General features: G+C 39.2%; 1 protein-coding gene across 3 annotated transcripts; it reads right to left on the bottom strand.

The window, feature by feature from the left end:
- Nucleotides 1-677: 677 nt before the first annotated feature.
- LOC139466743 (uncharacterized) lies at nucleotides 678-13,158 on the bottom strand. 3 transcript variants are annotated; one of them, XM_071248407.1, is made up of 3 exons: nucleotides 13,103-13,158; nucleotides 3,327-4,011; nucleotides 678-1,790 (listed from the first exon to the last, which is right to left on the bottom strand). In XM_071248407.1, the coding sequence occupies exons 2-3, from the start codon at nucleotides 3,997-3,999 to the stop codon at nucleotides 1,231-1,233; spliced, it is 1,233 nt and encodes a 410-aa protein (XP_071104508.1). In that variant the 5' UTR covers nucleotides 4,000-4,011; nucleotides 13,103-13,158; the 3' UTR covers nucleotides 678-1,230. The 3 variants fall into 3 exon arrangements, with proteins under 3 accessions (XP_071104508.1, XP_071104509.1, XP_071104507.1); XM_071248408.1 differs by lacking the exon at nucleotides 13,103-13,158 and adding an exon at nucleotides 8,726-8,803; XM_071248406.1 differs by lacking the exon at nucleotides 13,103-13,158 and adding an exon at nucleotides 6,298-6,333.
- Nucleotides 13,159-16,215: the final 3,057 nt, after the last annotated feature.

The raw sequence follows: 16,215 nt of genomic DNA, 5'->3' as shown, positions 1-16,215 counted from the left end.
TTTAATATGAACACCCAACTCAGACATAGTAACCCGACCAGTCCTTGTTTTAGCCCCTCAATGCCGAGTTCTTGGTAACAGTATGGAATTCATTGACCATGAAAACAATATTTGCAGAATCAGAGCATAAACTGATAGAAATTTTCTGAATTCTCTATGAGTTCTTGCGTCTACATCATGCAATGCAGTAAACTCTTTTCAATACGGACAAAACGATTAGTCGGCTGTAGGAAACCAGGGATAATAAGTTGTTGCCAGCAATATTGCATCTATAACACGGTGGCCTTCAACTAATTATAGTGATTAAGCGTATGAAGAACGATCCCATAATGGGACACAAGAGACCAATTATATCCCGTAATCCCCACGGGCAGAAATTAGCTCAGTGTTAGCTCAGATGAATCGTTATAGCTCCCATGGGTTTCAGATATCACGAACTGAATAAATAGTTTGTTATAACCGGAGTTGACTTACGAAATGAGGTAACTTCAAGTCTCATGGTTACAATTTAACAAGAGTGAAGAGGGGTGGGGGGGGGTGGGGGGGGGGGGGGGGGGGAGGTAATGTGTTAGGTAGTCATATCGGCCATCAGCCATGTCTTGACTAGAACATTTCAGAAGTATCAACAAGTAAAAACCTATTGACATCAAAGAGAACAAGAACAATATTATCTCAGATTTTATTTAACTAGCATTAGAACATTACATGTGTACAACTATTACAACTATGACAGTTCGATGTAAGGCCTTGGTATCAGCATAAATCAAAGGTTCATCATACTAGGGGTGGGGACTTACAGTACCTCTGTTACCTGCACAGTTCCCCTGCAGGGTTTACACCATCCCTTCAGATTCTGGTAATTGTAGACAACCCAGCCGATATTTTTTTTACAAATACACTATAAACGTGTCAGAAAATGAAACAATACTTTGAATGACTTGGGCTCACATACCCTCTCAGCAACTGAACAAGAAAGTGGCATGAATAATAACCCAGCTGGAAAGTATCAATGCAGCTGCAAGTGACAGACACAAGTACCATTGAAACATTTCATCTCAATATACAGGTGTCCTAGTTGTATAATTCGTCACAAGTCGCTCAAGACATACGGACTAAATCCGATTATCATAACTGAAAGCAGAAGCATAATAAGAGTGAGATATATATTATAGATTCAACTGTACATAATATTACCTGTGACTATCCAAAGGCCTGTTATATCCATTTACTTTAATTCTTTAATTTGCTGCTTTTAATTTCTTGAAGAAAATTTAACAACATTTGAGCTTTCATGATATTAATGCCACTCCCGTAATGAGTGCCATCAGGGCTCACGACGCCATGTGTCATATTGAACGTGTCAAACACTGGCACTCCATGGCGTATCATATGGGTTGTCATAATATCGTTGAATTCTTTAGTTTTCTTAAAATGATCATGAATGTCTTTCCTAAATATTAGATGTGATCTAGAGTGTATCGTAGACCAGATTAGCTTTGGCCACGACGACTTTTCCTTTTCTTTTAGACGGAAAACAGGCATTATGAAATCTTGAAGGACTCTTTTGGAATTAAGCTGATCGTGTAAGCCGATGCTGAGAACTATGATTGTATTTTGCTTGTTAATCATCTGCTTCGCCACTCCCCTGAAATTGCCCACATCCTTAGCCTTGTAAGTATCCCGCATCTCAATATAGTTGGAGTTATTACACACGAAAGTGTACCTTTTCAACCAAATTCGACAATTCTTTTCAGTGAACATGTCCATTCCTTCACACTGCTTTCTGATATCTGAAACAGAAAAAAAAACAAAAATGATGTTGGTCACATTATCGCAGTGTCTGTCAACATTAAGCATTGTGGTTCTTCAATGAGCGAGAAGAAAGTGATTAAGGTTACATCGTTCAAGGCCTCGGTAATGCTTTCAAAAAGTTGTATGGTTCACATGTTGAGGACATCAGTGGCAAATATTATGTCCGATCCAATTCTCAGTTTTAACCAGTACCACATGTTCCCGGATTTTATTCAGGTGACAATTGACATGCCTTTGAATGTGTTTGTGCCGATGCTGTCTGTGGTGCAGGATATACTCACCTTTTCGCGAACACCTAGTATCATCACTATTTCAAAGTGATTCATAAACACATGATCATAACCATGTGATCAAAACTCAAGAGGAAGGATGTTTATTGCCAGCAAACTTGATATCTTTTAAGAAGCACACTTTGCAATATTTGTCAACGCTAAGTAATATTGCCTATCTCCGGAATTGCTCTTTATGTATAAGCACATATGAAGCCACCCTCGTTAATAAATAATTGCGATACTTCAATATTCTATTTCAAGTGGTAAGGACTATAGTCTGTCTGTCTGTTAGTTGTTTAACGCCGCACTCAACAATATTCCAGCTATATTGGGTGGAGGATTATAGATTTGTGAGGCACTGGTAATTAAAGTGCTTACAGGAACCAAGGGGCATTTAGGATGTCGACCTAGATGCCTACATGTGCCAGGGACAGGTTTGAAAGCGTCTTCAGAAACCCCCAGGGATACGAACTGACAAGAGTCACTGGGAGATAGTGCCTTCAGGTACCCACAAGGGCACCGATGTGAGGAGGAGATGCCTAAAGATGTGAGGGAACATTAAGATGGCACCAACAGATACCCAAAAGGTGCGGGATTGTTGAAGAGCATACATTCACCTGCAGGTTTGAGGTAAAGATAGTAAGTCGCCTGCTGATACCCACAGGGATACGGGAGTGGTGAAGTTACCGGGAAAGGTAAGAAAGCGCCTTCAAAAACAAACAAGGGTAGAGGAGATTACATTCCTTCAGGTTTGAGGTAAAGGAGCCTACATATTATCCACAAAGTTACGGGAGTGTACATGGGGAAGTGTACGCCTACAGATGTGAGGGAAACCCTCCACAGATACGCAAAGGATACGTGGATGTCGAAGTAGGTGGCTCCACATGTAAGGGCCTGGTTGACAAAACGCCTACACACAAACAGAGGTATACGGAATTGTTGGTGAAAGGCCTACAGGTGTGAAGATGCCTACAGGTGTGAAGATGCCAACACGTGTGGAGATGCCTACACGTGTGGAGATGACTACAGGTATGAGGGGTTCGTCATAAGGACGCGTTCGTGTACCCACAAGGATACCGGAATGTGAAAGAGGATGCCTAAATATAAGAGGAAATGGTAGAAAAGCGTCTACAGATACCAGAGGGTTACGGGAGTGTGGAAACAGATGACTGTTAGGGTCGATAGGTAGTGTGGCAGGCACCTTAAGCGGAAGTGTTTGTGGCGGGTAAGGGTTTTGCTTACCTTTAGGAGCATCTGTCTTTATTGCCCCATCAAAAGGATTGTTGGAGAGAAGTAGAAGAAACCCTGTGTAGATGTGTCTCAGAAGAGAATCCCCAACAAAGGTTATTGTCAGCCCCTGTAGAAGATCGCATGCCTTCTGAGCTGTAAAGTTCTTCACCAGACATCGGCTATCTTCGGGCTCCCACGTAGAGTATTCTGCATGTACGCTGTGTCGGTGATCGTAACAGTTCGGACATTTGCACTCGTCAACGGTTTTCTTGACACAAGTGGTACCATGACAACAAGGAGTGGGGCCATTTGGGTTACACAGAGCACGGAACCATTTGTTACTGAGAGATATGTTCCAACATTTACTGTCATTCCTTTGCAAGGAGAGAATGCCATGAACCTTTCTTGCTCTGGCCAAAAATCCATCAATTTCAGATTGTTCTGTTCTCGTAAGTTTTCGAGGTCTCCATTTTCCTCTCATCATGCCTTTGGTGACGTTAGGGCATTTTTCATTCTGTAAAGTGGGAGGGTTAGCGGTTGCATTGAATTCGTACTGTGTCATTAACATTGGTTGAACCTTTCTTGCAAACTTACTTTGGTTTATGTTGAGCACATACGCTACAACAGCAAACAGTGATACTCCAAAACCAAGGCATACCATGCTTCGATGTCGTGGCACCTTCATAGTCAGAACTGTCTGTAATAAACAAATAGATAAAATGAGATCACATGTTTGACGTTCTGTATTAATTTCAAGTTCAAGAAATTCGACTGTTATCCCAGCTTTAAGTAAAACAATGTGTTCAGATCCTCAAACTCTTAGACAAGAAGTATATGGTTGGACTTATTATTTACAGATTAAAATAAATAAATGCAGCAAAGAGGGTTTGGGTGATCATGGCACAGTCAGGCTGGTTAGGCTCATCATCAGCTCAGGGCCCTTGCCCCCTTTACACGCAGTGTTGCCCAGTCAAAACCACCCAGAACTTTTCGCAGAATATGACGACTCCCCAACACTACAGCCTTCTGCATTACCCAGATTATCAGAAGGGCTGTATCCCTGGCAGCAAACCCAGGTACCCTCCTAGTGTCAGTCAACAGACCTAAGGAACCAGACCTAGGGCACCAAGAACAATTGGGATTTGGACAACTTAGTACTTGTGATGTAAGCGTGACATTTCGAAAGCGAGGTCCGCATATTTACCATCTTTCTCCTGGATTTTGTCAATCACATTACTGTTAAAAGTGACAGAAACTTTAATTTTCTAAATGAAGTCATTGGATATATGAAAAAGGACAACATCAAGCTTGTTGGCCTGGACAGGTCTGAGGCTGTGTATGCATCATTTTCCATGATGCCCTCTACATATTCTTGGTCGTACCACAAGTATGGCGCCGACGGTAATAAAATCATCGAACGACTTCATCATGTCGATTAAGACACAGTGTTTGAGCCAATGTGTTTTGTTGGGCAGTCTCATTATATTCTTTGTATTATCTACATTTCATATTTTCATTTTGATGCAAAATCACACATTGACGGTTTCGAGTGGGAAGGGACTGGTACTGAGCAGCAAACAGAAAACCTTCTGTTTCACTTAACAGGCAAGCCGTCTTCATCCAAGCACCGGACTCTGCGGGGTTGCTATTCTCAACACACTGCGCATAAACTCGACGCAGTGGTTGTTCAGATAGCCCCTCCTTGAAAGGTCTGGGCAGTTTTGATATGACACTTCGCTTGGTTAGCACTCATTACTGTACCGTCGAGCAGTACAGAACCATCAACAAAATCACCACTGACATTGAGATAATGTCCCATATCCTTGGCTCGTTTAGGAAAACTGTGGAATGCCTTGTTTTCATCATGAGTCTTGACATGAAGACCCTCCTAGTTAATCAAACCACGCCCTCCCATTGCACATCACAACATGTATCGTATTTTCTCCTGTTAATTTTAGTCTGTGTATTTCGGTTTTTGTCATCAACATGAGAGAGCTTAATGTCAAATATGCATGAATAATAGACATTTCCTATTTCCAATTTAAATTTTGAAACACGGTCAGAATAGTGATCGCCAACAATTTACTTGCCTTTGCTTGTGTTTGTTTCGCGTACCACCAGTGGGACAGGATACGCCCACCTTTAGGCAAACACGTGGTGTCATCACTAGTTGATAGTGATTCATAAACGCATGCTCATGATATTGTCGAAATTGTACAATCCAATCTGCTTTTAGCAAAGTTTTCTTGTGGCTATGGAAAGGTTTTTGTCGCTTTTATGTTTTTAAGTTATATTTATCATTATGATTATTAAAAGTGTTTTGTCGCCTTTTTATGTACAGACAAAGAGGAAATTGAGACATACATTATCCGTATAATAAGTACTGTCGCCTAGCAAATACTCGATCCTTCACATTGTTTTCGGAGGCAGTGTTGAATATCGGAGCTGAACCAGATTCTTAACTTCCTGGTAACGTCAAAACAAATTACATACTGTTATATTCCCAATAAATTCATGATTAACAGTATGACATAGCTGCCTGACAGACTAGGGTCGACAAGTAATAATCCTACGTTGTGTCGGCAAGCTATTCACCTCCACATTGAGCAAAAGCATGCTCTTCTAACCTGATTCTCAAGGTGATATTATCAGCACCATCAGGTTTCAGAAAACGTACTCTACAGTTGAGGATATCAACAAAATAAATGGTTTAAGTGATAGAATATCTCACCAGGCCAAAACTCGATGATGGTGGTTATCACTAAGAAATTGGATAAGTGCACTTTCCAATTTGTGTCATTACTGTACGTAACATTCCTTATGGGCAAAAGGGCTTGTTTTAACTTAAAGAGTATTGACACACATGCAGCTATCTTCGTTAATTAATCATCGCGATATTTCGTGATTCGTGTCGAGGACGATAGATATATTATTTCGACTCTACATAAAACATACCAGCAATGTAAAACAAAGTAAAACTTACCTCTAATCGCAAAGTAAAAATCTTAGACATGGCAGACAGTGTGGGCGTGGATTGGATGTTATTGGGTTGGCATGCGACAGACGCTTTTGAAAAATCACTTTTCATAGCTGTATTCAATAAGGCACATTCACACAATGATCCGAGCGACGCTACCTTGATCTACTTTTGAAAAATATTCTTAAGCTCTTTGTAATGTCACCAATAACGATTCCCAAAGGGACATTCACGAACGGACACTGTTCATGTTCATTTACCCAAACCCTCTGTTCTCCACTATATTGCCCTTTACGCCAAGTGGAAGCTGTGTTCGCAGATTGTGTAGACTTGTTGTCCTCTAGAGTTGACGTTTTATATTCAGAGGTTCCATATAAGTGAGCCGTGGTAACCCCAACAAAATAAGTTACAGTTTATTAGTGCCAAGTTTTCCGGGCATGATTGGTGTATATAAGTATACAGTGGATACACACTGTAACGTCATGGCTATATTAAATGGATGTACATTTGTATTCTGCGTAACGTTTACAATGTACAGCTATTACTATTTCACCCCGTTACATGGGACACATTGCTAAGTCACTGTTACCAGTCTCCAGCTATCTGCTAGGCCGTTGTCAGCATGGATTGATAGGATATAACACGGATATAACACGAGTTTCAGTTTAATATAGTTTATGTACCGAGTGAAATATGTTTTAACGAGGAACATCAACTTGGTATCAAATTGAAGCGAGTGTTATTATATAGTTATTATCACAGATGTAACTTAAACATTCCAAGAGAAATCAAGAAAATAAACAGTTTCAGGACCATCTGTTTAGGGACGAGTGATCCTGCTACAACGAATTTATCTCACCGACATGTTTTGATATGACATTGTAAAATTGATAGAAAACAGAAAATATTCTTCTTATTAGGAAGATAATTGATGGATGTCAACTTCTTTGTTATGAGGAACACAACGTTTCGAAGTATATGCTGACGTTGTGTTCCTCATAATAAAGAAGTTGACATCCATAAATTATCTTCCTTATGTGTATCTTGCGTGGATCGATGCTCATGATATCAATCACTGGATTTGTCTGGTCCAGACTCGATTATTTACAGACCGCCGTCATATAGCTGAAATATTGCTGAGTGCGGCGTTCAACAACAAACCAACCAACAAACCAACAAACCTTATGTGTATCACTTCTAAATGCCTTACAAAGACCTGATTCTTGTCATCCTTCAAAATATTCAATTCAATATTAAACGGTTGTCAGTGACATTATTTGTCATTATTTAGTGATATGAGGTTCAACATGTTTACTACCCAGTCGCACCAGCTGAAATAATAATTAGAATTTTGGTGTTTATATGTGGTTCGTGTCTCGAAGTCAAGTCATGGGCTTTGTAAAAACGGAATTACATGTAAATATAATTCAAAATTATTAACTGGTGGCAAGAGATCAAAACACCACTTTACTCCCAAATTTTACTCTTTTTTTTACACTGTCGCATCTGACACATCGAGCAAGGAACACGTCTTCCAACTAAGAATCAATCAGTCATGTAAAGGATACACCCTGCGTGTATTAAACTATCAGCCTGAACCATCAATGTTAAAATTTAACCGTCCAGAGACCAGGCATTTCGTATTTATCGTAGCACTTGTTACCAGCACCTCGTCGACTTTGTGCTCCACTGAATTTACGAGGGCGTTACATGTACTTTGTCAAGGTCAGAATGTACTATAGTACATGCAAAGTGTTTTTGGGAAATGGGTGCAGTTGTCTATGTGATATAGATAATGTGCTGTGAGCCATGTCTAAACACTGTTTCTTCTTATCCTCTATTACATGCCTATCATATGTTAAAACAACAAGTGGTAATGTCCGTGTCAATGAAATCAACTATATTGTTACTAAAAGATTATATATTCATTGTGCTGAGAAGATTATATAAGGTAGACACAATTTTATGGATAAAAATCTTCTTTAATACTGTAAAGGCGACGTTTCGGTATAGATCCTTATACTGTTGTCAAGCAAGTAGTCGCGTTTTACAGTATGAAAGGAGTTGTTATCCATAAAATTGTGTGTACCTTGTCATCCGTTAACTTCTAAGTAATGCTTATCAAACAAAAAGATAAATATAGACGTAGGGACCTAATTCACAAAATTAAAATTGTATGTGATCGTGAGTCTTGATCTGGCTTACAGTGTTGACGCCTATGGGTTGTCATCGGCATGACATGCATTCAACTATTTGGCGACAGATTTCAAAACCATTTGTATACAAAACAAATGTACCCGATAGCGAATTCAAATGACTATAGAACACGATCTCAAGTGCACATTCATTGAAAATTGGATATGCTTTTATAAGGGATTTTTCTTAAACCGTTACCTTTCCGTGACTAAAATACGTTCATGTTCATGAGACTAACCTGTCCTAAACTCGTTGCATTGGTATTGTATTCTTCCTTGAATGCTTGATTCTGATTGATGAAAGAGCAGCTATCCTGTTTCCTGTTGGTACGACCCGTGAAGATCCGGGTTAGAATAGGTCTTCAGCAACCCATACTTTCCATAAAAGGCGACTATCGGGATCGGGTGGTCAGATTCGCTGACTTGGTTGATGCATCTCATCGATCCAAATTGCCTGGATCGATACTCATGATGTCAATCACTGGACTGTCTGGTCTAGACTCTATTATTTACAGACCGCCGTCAGTTAGCTGCAATATTGCTGAGTGCGGCGTAAAAAAACAAACAAACAAACAAAATCCTATTGGTACCTGTTTCACACCAAAAAAAAGTGTGTGTGAAAACATCGGTGTATCCACAGCCCAGCCGACGCTTATAACAATAAATGTTGATAAACCCTTTGAAGTGTACACATTAAATGTCAACAGATTATCAAACATGGTGACATATGTCAGAACACACACCATAAAGTAAAACACACACTCTGATATTTCAAACCAATTGCTACTAAAGTACAACTTCAAAATAACTAGATTCGTGTTATCTAATAAAGCTTGTGGGAGAAATAATTTCGTTCAGCATGTTTTTTCACTATTTCTACAACCTGTAACCATACTTGTAATCCCTACATGTAATCCCTACATGTAATCCCTACCTACATGTAATCCCTACCTACATGTAATTCCTACATGTAATCCCTACATGTAATTCCTACATGTAATCCCCATCTACATGTAATCCCTACATGTAATCCCTTACATGTAATCCCTACATGTAATCCCTACCTACATGTAATCCCTGCATGTAATCCTTACAAGTAATCCCTACCTACATGTAATCCCTATCTACATGTAATCCCTACATGTAATCCCTTCCTACATGTAATCCCTACATGTAATCCCTACAAGTAATTCCTACATATAATCCTTACATGTAATTTCTACATGTGATCCCTACATGTTCTCCCTACATGTAATCCCTACCTACATGTAATCTCTACTTACATGTAATCACTACATGTAATCCCTATCTACATGTAATGCCTACATGTAATCCCTACCTACATGTAATCCCTGCATGTAATCCTTACAAGTAATCCCTACATACATGTTATCCCTATCTACATGTAATCCCTACATGTAATCTCTACCTACATGTAATCCCTACATGAAATCTCTACCTACATGTAATCACTACATGTAATCCCTACCTACATGTCATCCCTACATGTGATCTCTACACGTAATCCCTACATGTAATCCTTATCTACACGTAATCCCTACATGTAATCCTAACATGTAATCCCTACATGCAATCCCTACCTACATGTAATCCCTATCTACATGTTATTCCTACATGTAATCCTAACATGTAATCCCAACATGTTATTCCTACATGTAATCCCTACATGTAATCCTTACATGTAATCCCTACCTACATGTAATCCCTACATGTAATCCCTACCTACATGTAATTTCTACATGTAATCCCTTCATGTAATCCTTACATGTAATCCCTATCTACATGTAATCCCTACATGCAATCCCTACCTACATGTAATCCCTACCTACATGTAATCCCTACCTACATGTAATCCCTACATGTAATCCCTACCTACTTGTAATCCCTACCTACATGTTATCCCTACATGTAATTCCTCCATGTAATCCTAACATGTAATCCCTACATGTAATCCCTACATGTAATCCCTACATGTAATTCCTACATGTAATCCTAACATGTAATCACTACATGTAATCCCTATCTACATGTAATCCCTACATGCAATCCCTACCTACATGTAATCCCTATCTAAATGTAATCCCTACATGTAATCCTTACATGTAATCCCTACATGTTATTCCTACATGTAATCCCTACCTACATGTAATCCCTACCTATATTTAATTCCTACATGTAATCCCTACATGTAATCCCTACATGTAATTCCTACATGTAATCCCTACATGTAATTCCTACATGTAATCCTTATCTACACGTAATCACGACATGTAATCCTAACATGTAATCCCTACATGTAATCCCTATCTACATGTAATCCCTACATGCAATCCCTACCTACATTTAATCCCTATCTACATGAAATCCCTACATGTAATCCTTACATGTAATCCCAACATGTTATTCCTACATGTAATCCCTACCTACATGTAATCCCTACATGTAATTCCTACACGTAATCCTTACATGTAATCCCTACCTACATGTAATCCCTACCTACATGTAATCCCTACCTACATGTAATCCCTACATGTTATCCTTACATGTAATTCCTACATGAATTCCCTACCTACATGTAATCCCTACCTACATGTAATTCCTACATGTAATCCCTATATGTTATCCTTAAATGTAATCCCTACATGTAATTCCCTACTTACATGTAATCCCTACCTACATGTAATTCCTACCTACATGTAATCCCTACCTACATGTAATTCCTACATGTAATCCCAACATGTAATTCCTACATGTATGCCTACTTACATGTAATCCCTACCTACATGTAAACTCTACATGTAATCCCTACATGTAATCCCTACCTACATGTAATTCCTACCTACATGTAATCTCTACATGTAATCCCTACATGTAATTCCTACATGTATGCCTACCTACATGTAATCCCTACCTACATGTAATCCCTACCTACATGTAATCTCTACATGTAATCCCTACATGTAATCCCTACCTACATGTAACTCCTACCTACATGTAATCCCTACATGTAATCCCTACATGTAATTCCTACATGTATCCCTACCTACATGTAATCCCTACCTACATCTAATCCTTACCTACATGTAATCTCTACATGTAATCCCTACATGTAATCCCTACCTACATGTAATTCCTACATGTAATCCCTACATGTAATCCCTACCTACATGTAATCCCTACCTACATGTAATCCCTACCTACGTGTTATCCCTACATGTAATTCCTACATGTAATCCCTACATGTAATCCCTACATGTAATTCCTACATGTAATCCCTACATGTAATTCCTACATGTAATCCCTACATGTTATCCCTACATGTAATTCCTAACCTACATGTAATCCCTACCTACATGTAATCACTACATGAAATCCCTACATGTGGATTCATTAAATGACTCGTCGGACTGATTTACAAGAATGATTTGGTCCAAGCAGTTAAAATATGCAACAGGTTGCGGTGACATTAAATATATTTCTGGAGGGTTATTTCATCAATTGTTTTGCAAAACTATTTTATTTTTTTGGGTATCTTTTTAACCATTATTTTGAACTAGTTAAGAATAAAGTAATAATCTTGGTCTTGCGTAATATTTGTTACATGTACAACTACCGGTGACCTCTTTCAGATCGTTCCAAAATCGCTGACCTATATTCCGATGTGTAATTAGGCGTTCCTAAAGACTACCGTTTTGAAACCGTTCTTGTCATCAAGGTAGAATGGAAATAAAACTACCGTGTTATAGTCTGAATCGTACAATCGACTCTGCTTTATGCAGAAATTTCTATTGGATATGGAAAGGGTTTTATTGCTTTATTTATTTGAAATTTTTTAATTTAAAACCGAGCTCGATTTTACACTTCTCTTTTATCATGTTATTTGATGTTTTGTTTTTTAAATTTAATTATTCAATTCACTTTTCTTCATGTTTGGATAAGACTGTCCTTAAGAGCCCTTTCCACAATGTATACAGTAAACCCAGTGATGTTTTAAATCAAGAAATGAAAAAAGACCACAGCTATAAAGCAGGAAATGTACATGAAATTAGGCCTTGGAAGATAATAATTAAGTGTATAATGTAGATACAAACATCAGATGTCAGATGGCTCGCACACAGAGCTAAGGCCCTACCCCTTGTGCACCCCCAGTCGCCGTTGTATGCCTGGAGTCATATGCATTTGTTGTTTTTTGTTGAAAATGTTATTATGGCCAGAGCACATATGATTCCCCAATAAAGTGAACGGCGGACTATCCTATACACAGGTGACCTAAGTTTTTCATCCCAAAACAGGATAACAAACCAACAGTTCATAATTACCAACCTGCCTAGTTTGTAAATAGTTGATGAAATGGATAGATATTCCATTCCGATTTAGGTGGTATCAATGCATACGGTTACAGCTTTTGGCAATGCTGAAAGTAGTTTTTTCCATGGATCTTCTTGTCCATTTGGTGTTACACTATTAGTATGAACAGCAAGGGACAAAAACAATGTCCATGATAATAAGAAAAATATAGTTACGTAAACCAGTCCAGAGTAGGATTTCAACACTACATAAAACATTCTGGCAATAAAAACAAGGGTAAAACTAACCTCATATCACAAGGTAAAACTCTTAGACATGGCCGACAGCGCGGTTATGTTGTAATAGGGTTGATATGTATTTCATGCATTTGACGAGACGCTTTTGACAAAAAAACATGTCATAGCTGTATTCAATAACGGACATTCGTCTTATAATCTAACCGACGCTACGTTGATCTGGGATTGTCAATGCTTTTGAATGTTTTTTTGCTCTATGTAATGCACCCAACTGCTAATCCCAAAGGAACGATCTTCACGAATAGCGTGTTCTCGCTCAACTGACAACCTTCTTCACCACTTGTATTACCGTTCACGCCCACTGAATCTGTTTCTGCTTTACACTGGCTTCGATTTGACATAAAGTTTACATACCGAGCGAAATGGTAGTTTCACGAGGTGCATAAACAAGATATCAAATTGAAGCGAATGTTATATTCTAAACATAAAAATAAAAGACAAAATTTTAAGTGTTACAATGCAGAGACGTCTCAAGCTAATCTAGCCGTTTAAGTGTATCATTATCTTTCATTAATTGCGCAAAATGAACACGGCAGGTCCAGTTTGGCTTCAAGCATTCCATTTAGAGTGAGTGAGTGAGTTGGATTTAACGCCGCTTTTAACAGTATTCCAGTTATATCACGGCGTGTCAGCTTAATGTGGGAGGAAAGCCCGAAGTGATGCAGGTCTTAGACGTTTACCACTTCGGTGAAACCCACGAGCACGGGTATGGTGCTGACAAACCTAGAAACATAATCGGGGCGAACCGGGATTCGAACCCACAATCATAGGTTTCTGGCGTGCCCAAGGGACGCAACTCTGCACAACGAATCGCGGCGCCTTATACGACCGGTCCACCCGTGCCCCCCTCCATTTAGAGGTCATTGAGAGCATTTGCTGAAAATGTCAACACTGTCAAAGCTGATGATGATTTGCTTGTTTGTTTGTTTGTTTGTTGTTTAACGACGCACTCAGCAATATTCCAGCTATATAAGGGCTGTCTGTATATAATCGAGTCTGGACCAGACGATCCAGTGTTTAACACTATGAGCATCGATCCACGCAATTGGGATACGATGACATGCATCAACCAAGTCAGCGAGCCTGAACACCCGATCCTGCCTCCAACGACAAGCATAGTCGCTTTTTACAGCAAGCATATGTCGCTGGAGAACTATTTTACCCCGGATCCTCACGGGTCTGTTAAATGGTGGGTGGGAGTTGTGGATGCCTGTCCAAGCGGTATACACACTGACATCTTTAGATAACGATACTAGCACAAGATCTTACTCCACACTGAACGAGTTAGCCCGTACCCTCACTGATAGCAAATCTCTCGATAACAAACACTTCATTGCACAATACATGAATCTCCTTGAATCTAGGACGTGGTTGTAGGTCTTGGGTTACTGAAGTCTGTATTAACGTGCTGAAGTGACGAGTGTCATATCACTACTGTTATTGGGAATCTTTATAAATGTATGGGAGCTACGAGAGCAGAAGAAGACCGCCTCCGTGGTCTAGTGGTAGGGCGTCCGCCCGGAGAGCGGAAGGTCCGGGGTTCGATCCCCGGCCGCGTCATACCAAAAGACGTTAAAAGATGGTACTTGTTGTTACCCTGTCTGGCGCTAGGCATTAAGGGGCTAAAACAAGGGCTGGTCGGCTCGGAGTATATTGTGTCTGAGTGAGGTATTCATGTTTAACTGCGGCATGGTATCTCAGTGAGCTAGCACTATAAATCGGCATCAGTCCGGACTAGTACAAGCAGCCACACACACACACACACATACACACACATAATTTCTACATGTAATCCCTACATGTTCTCCCTACATGTAATCCCTACCTACATGTAATCTCTACTTACATGTAATCACTACATGTAATCCCTATCTACATGTAATGCCTACATGTAATCCCTACCTACATGTAATCTCTACTTACATGTAATCACTACATGTAATCCCTATCAACATGTAATCCCTGCATGTAATCCTTACAAGTAATCCCTACATACATGTAATCCCTATCTACATGTAATCCCTACATGTAATCTCTACCTACATGTAATCCCTACATGAAATCTCTACCTACATGTAATCACTACATGTAATCCCTACCTACATGTCATCCCTACATGTGATCTCTACACGTAATCCCTACATGTAATCCTTATCTACACGTAATCCCTACATGTAATCCTAACATGTAATCCCTACATGTAATCCCTACCTACATGTAATCCCTATCTACATGTAATTCCTACATGTAATCCTTACATGTAATCCCAACATGTTATTCCTACATGTAATCCCTACCTACATGTAATCCCTACATGTAATTCCTACATGTAATCCTTACATGTAATCCCTACCTACATGTAATCCCTACCTACATGTAATCCCTACATGTAATCCCTACCTACATGTAATTCCTACATGTAATCCCTTCATGTAATCCCTACATGTAATCCCTATCTACATGTAATCCCTACATGCAATCCCTACCTACATGTAAACCCTACCTACATGTAATCCCTACCTACATGTAATCCCTACATGTAATCCCTACCTACATGTAATCCCTACCTACATGTTATCCCTACATGTAATTCCTACATGTAATCCCTACATGTAATCCCTACATGTAATTCCTACATGTAATCCCTACATGTAATTCCTACATGTAATCCCTACATGTTATCCCTACATGTAATTCCTAACCTACCTGTAATCCCTACCTACATGTTATCCCTACATGTAATTCCTACATGTAATCCCTACATGTAATTCCTACATGTAATCCCTACATGTTATCCCTACATGTAATTCCTAACCTACATGTAATCCCTACATGTAATCCCTACCTACATGTAATCACTACATGAAATCCCTACATGTGGATTCATTAAATGACTCGTCGGACTGATTTACAAGAATGATTTGGTCCAAGCAGTTAAAATATGCAACAGGTTGCGGTGACATTAAATATATTTCTGGAGGGTTATTTCATCAATTGTTTTGCAAAACTATTTTATTTTTTTGGGTATTTTTTTAACCATTATTTTGAACTAGTTAAGAATAAAGTAATAATCTTGGTCTTGCGTAATATTTGTTACATGTACA

The sequence above is a fragment of the Haliotis cracherodii genome, unplaced genomic scaffold (assembly GCF_022045235.1).
Source record: "Haliotis cracherodii isolate W230 unplaced genomic scaffold, xgHalCrac1.p SCAF_19, whole genome shotgun sequence".
Taxonomy (NCBI): domain Eukaryota; kingdom Metazoa; phylum Mollusca; class Gastropoda; order Lepetellida; family Haliotidae; genus Haliotis; species Haliotis cracherodii.
The sequence above is the reverse complement of the archived record's forward strand: the minus strand, read 5'-3'. Positions and strand labels throughout refer to the sequence as shown.

Coding starts and splice junctions, on each gene's coding strand:
- LOC139466743 (XM_071248406.1), bottom strand. CDS start 6,327: ATGTCTAAGATTTTTACTTTGCGATTAGAG. Junction 4,012..6,297: donor TTTTTACTTTGCGATTAGAG/GTAAGTTTTACT, acceptor TGTTTATTACAG/ACAGTTCTGACTATGAAGGT. Junction 1,791..3,326: donor AAAGACAGATGCTCCTAAAG/GTAAGCAAAACC, acceptor TTTCTGTTTCAG/ATATCAGAAAGCAGTGTGAA.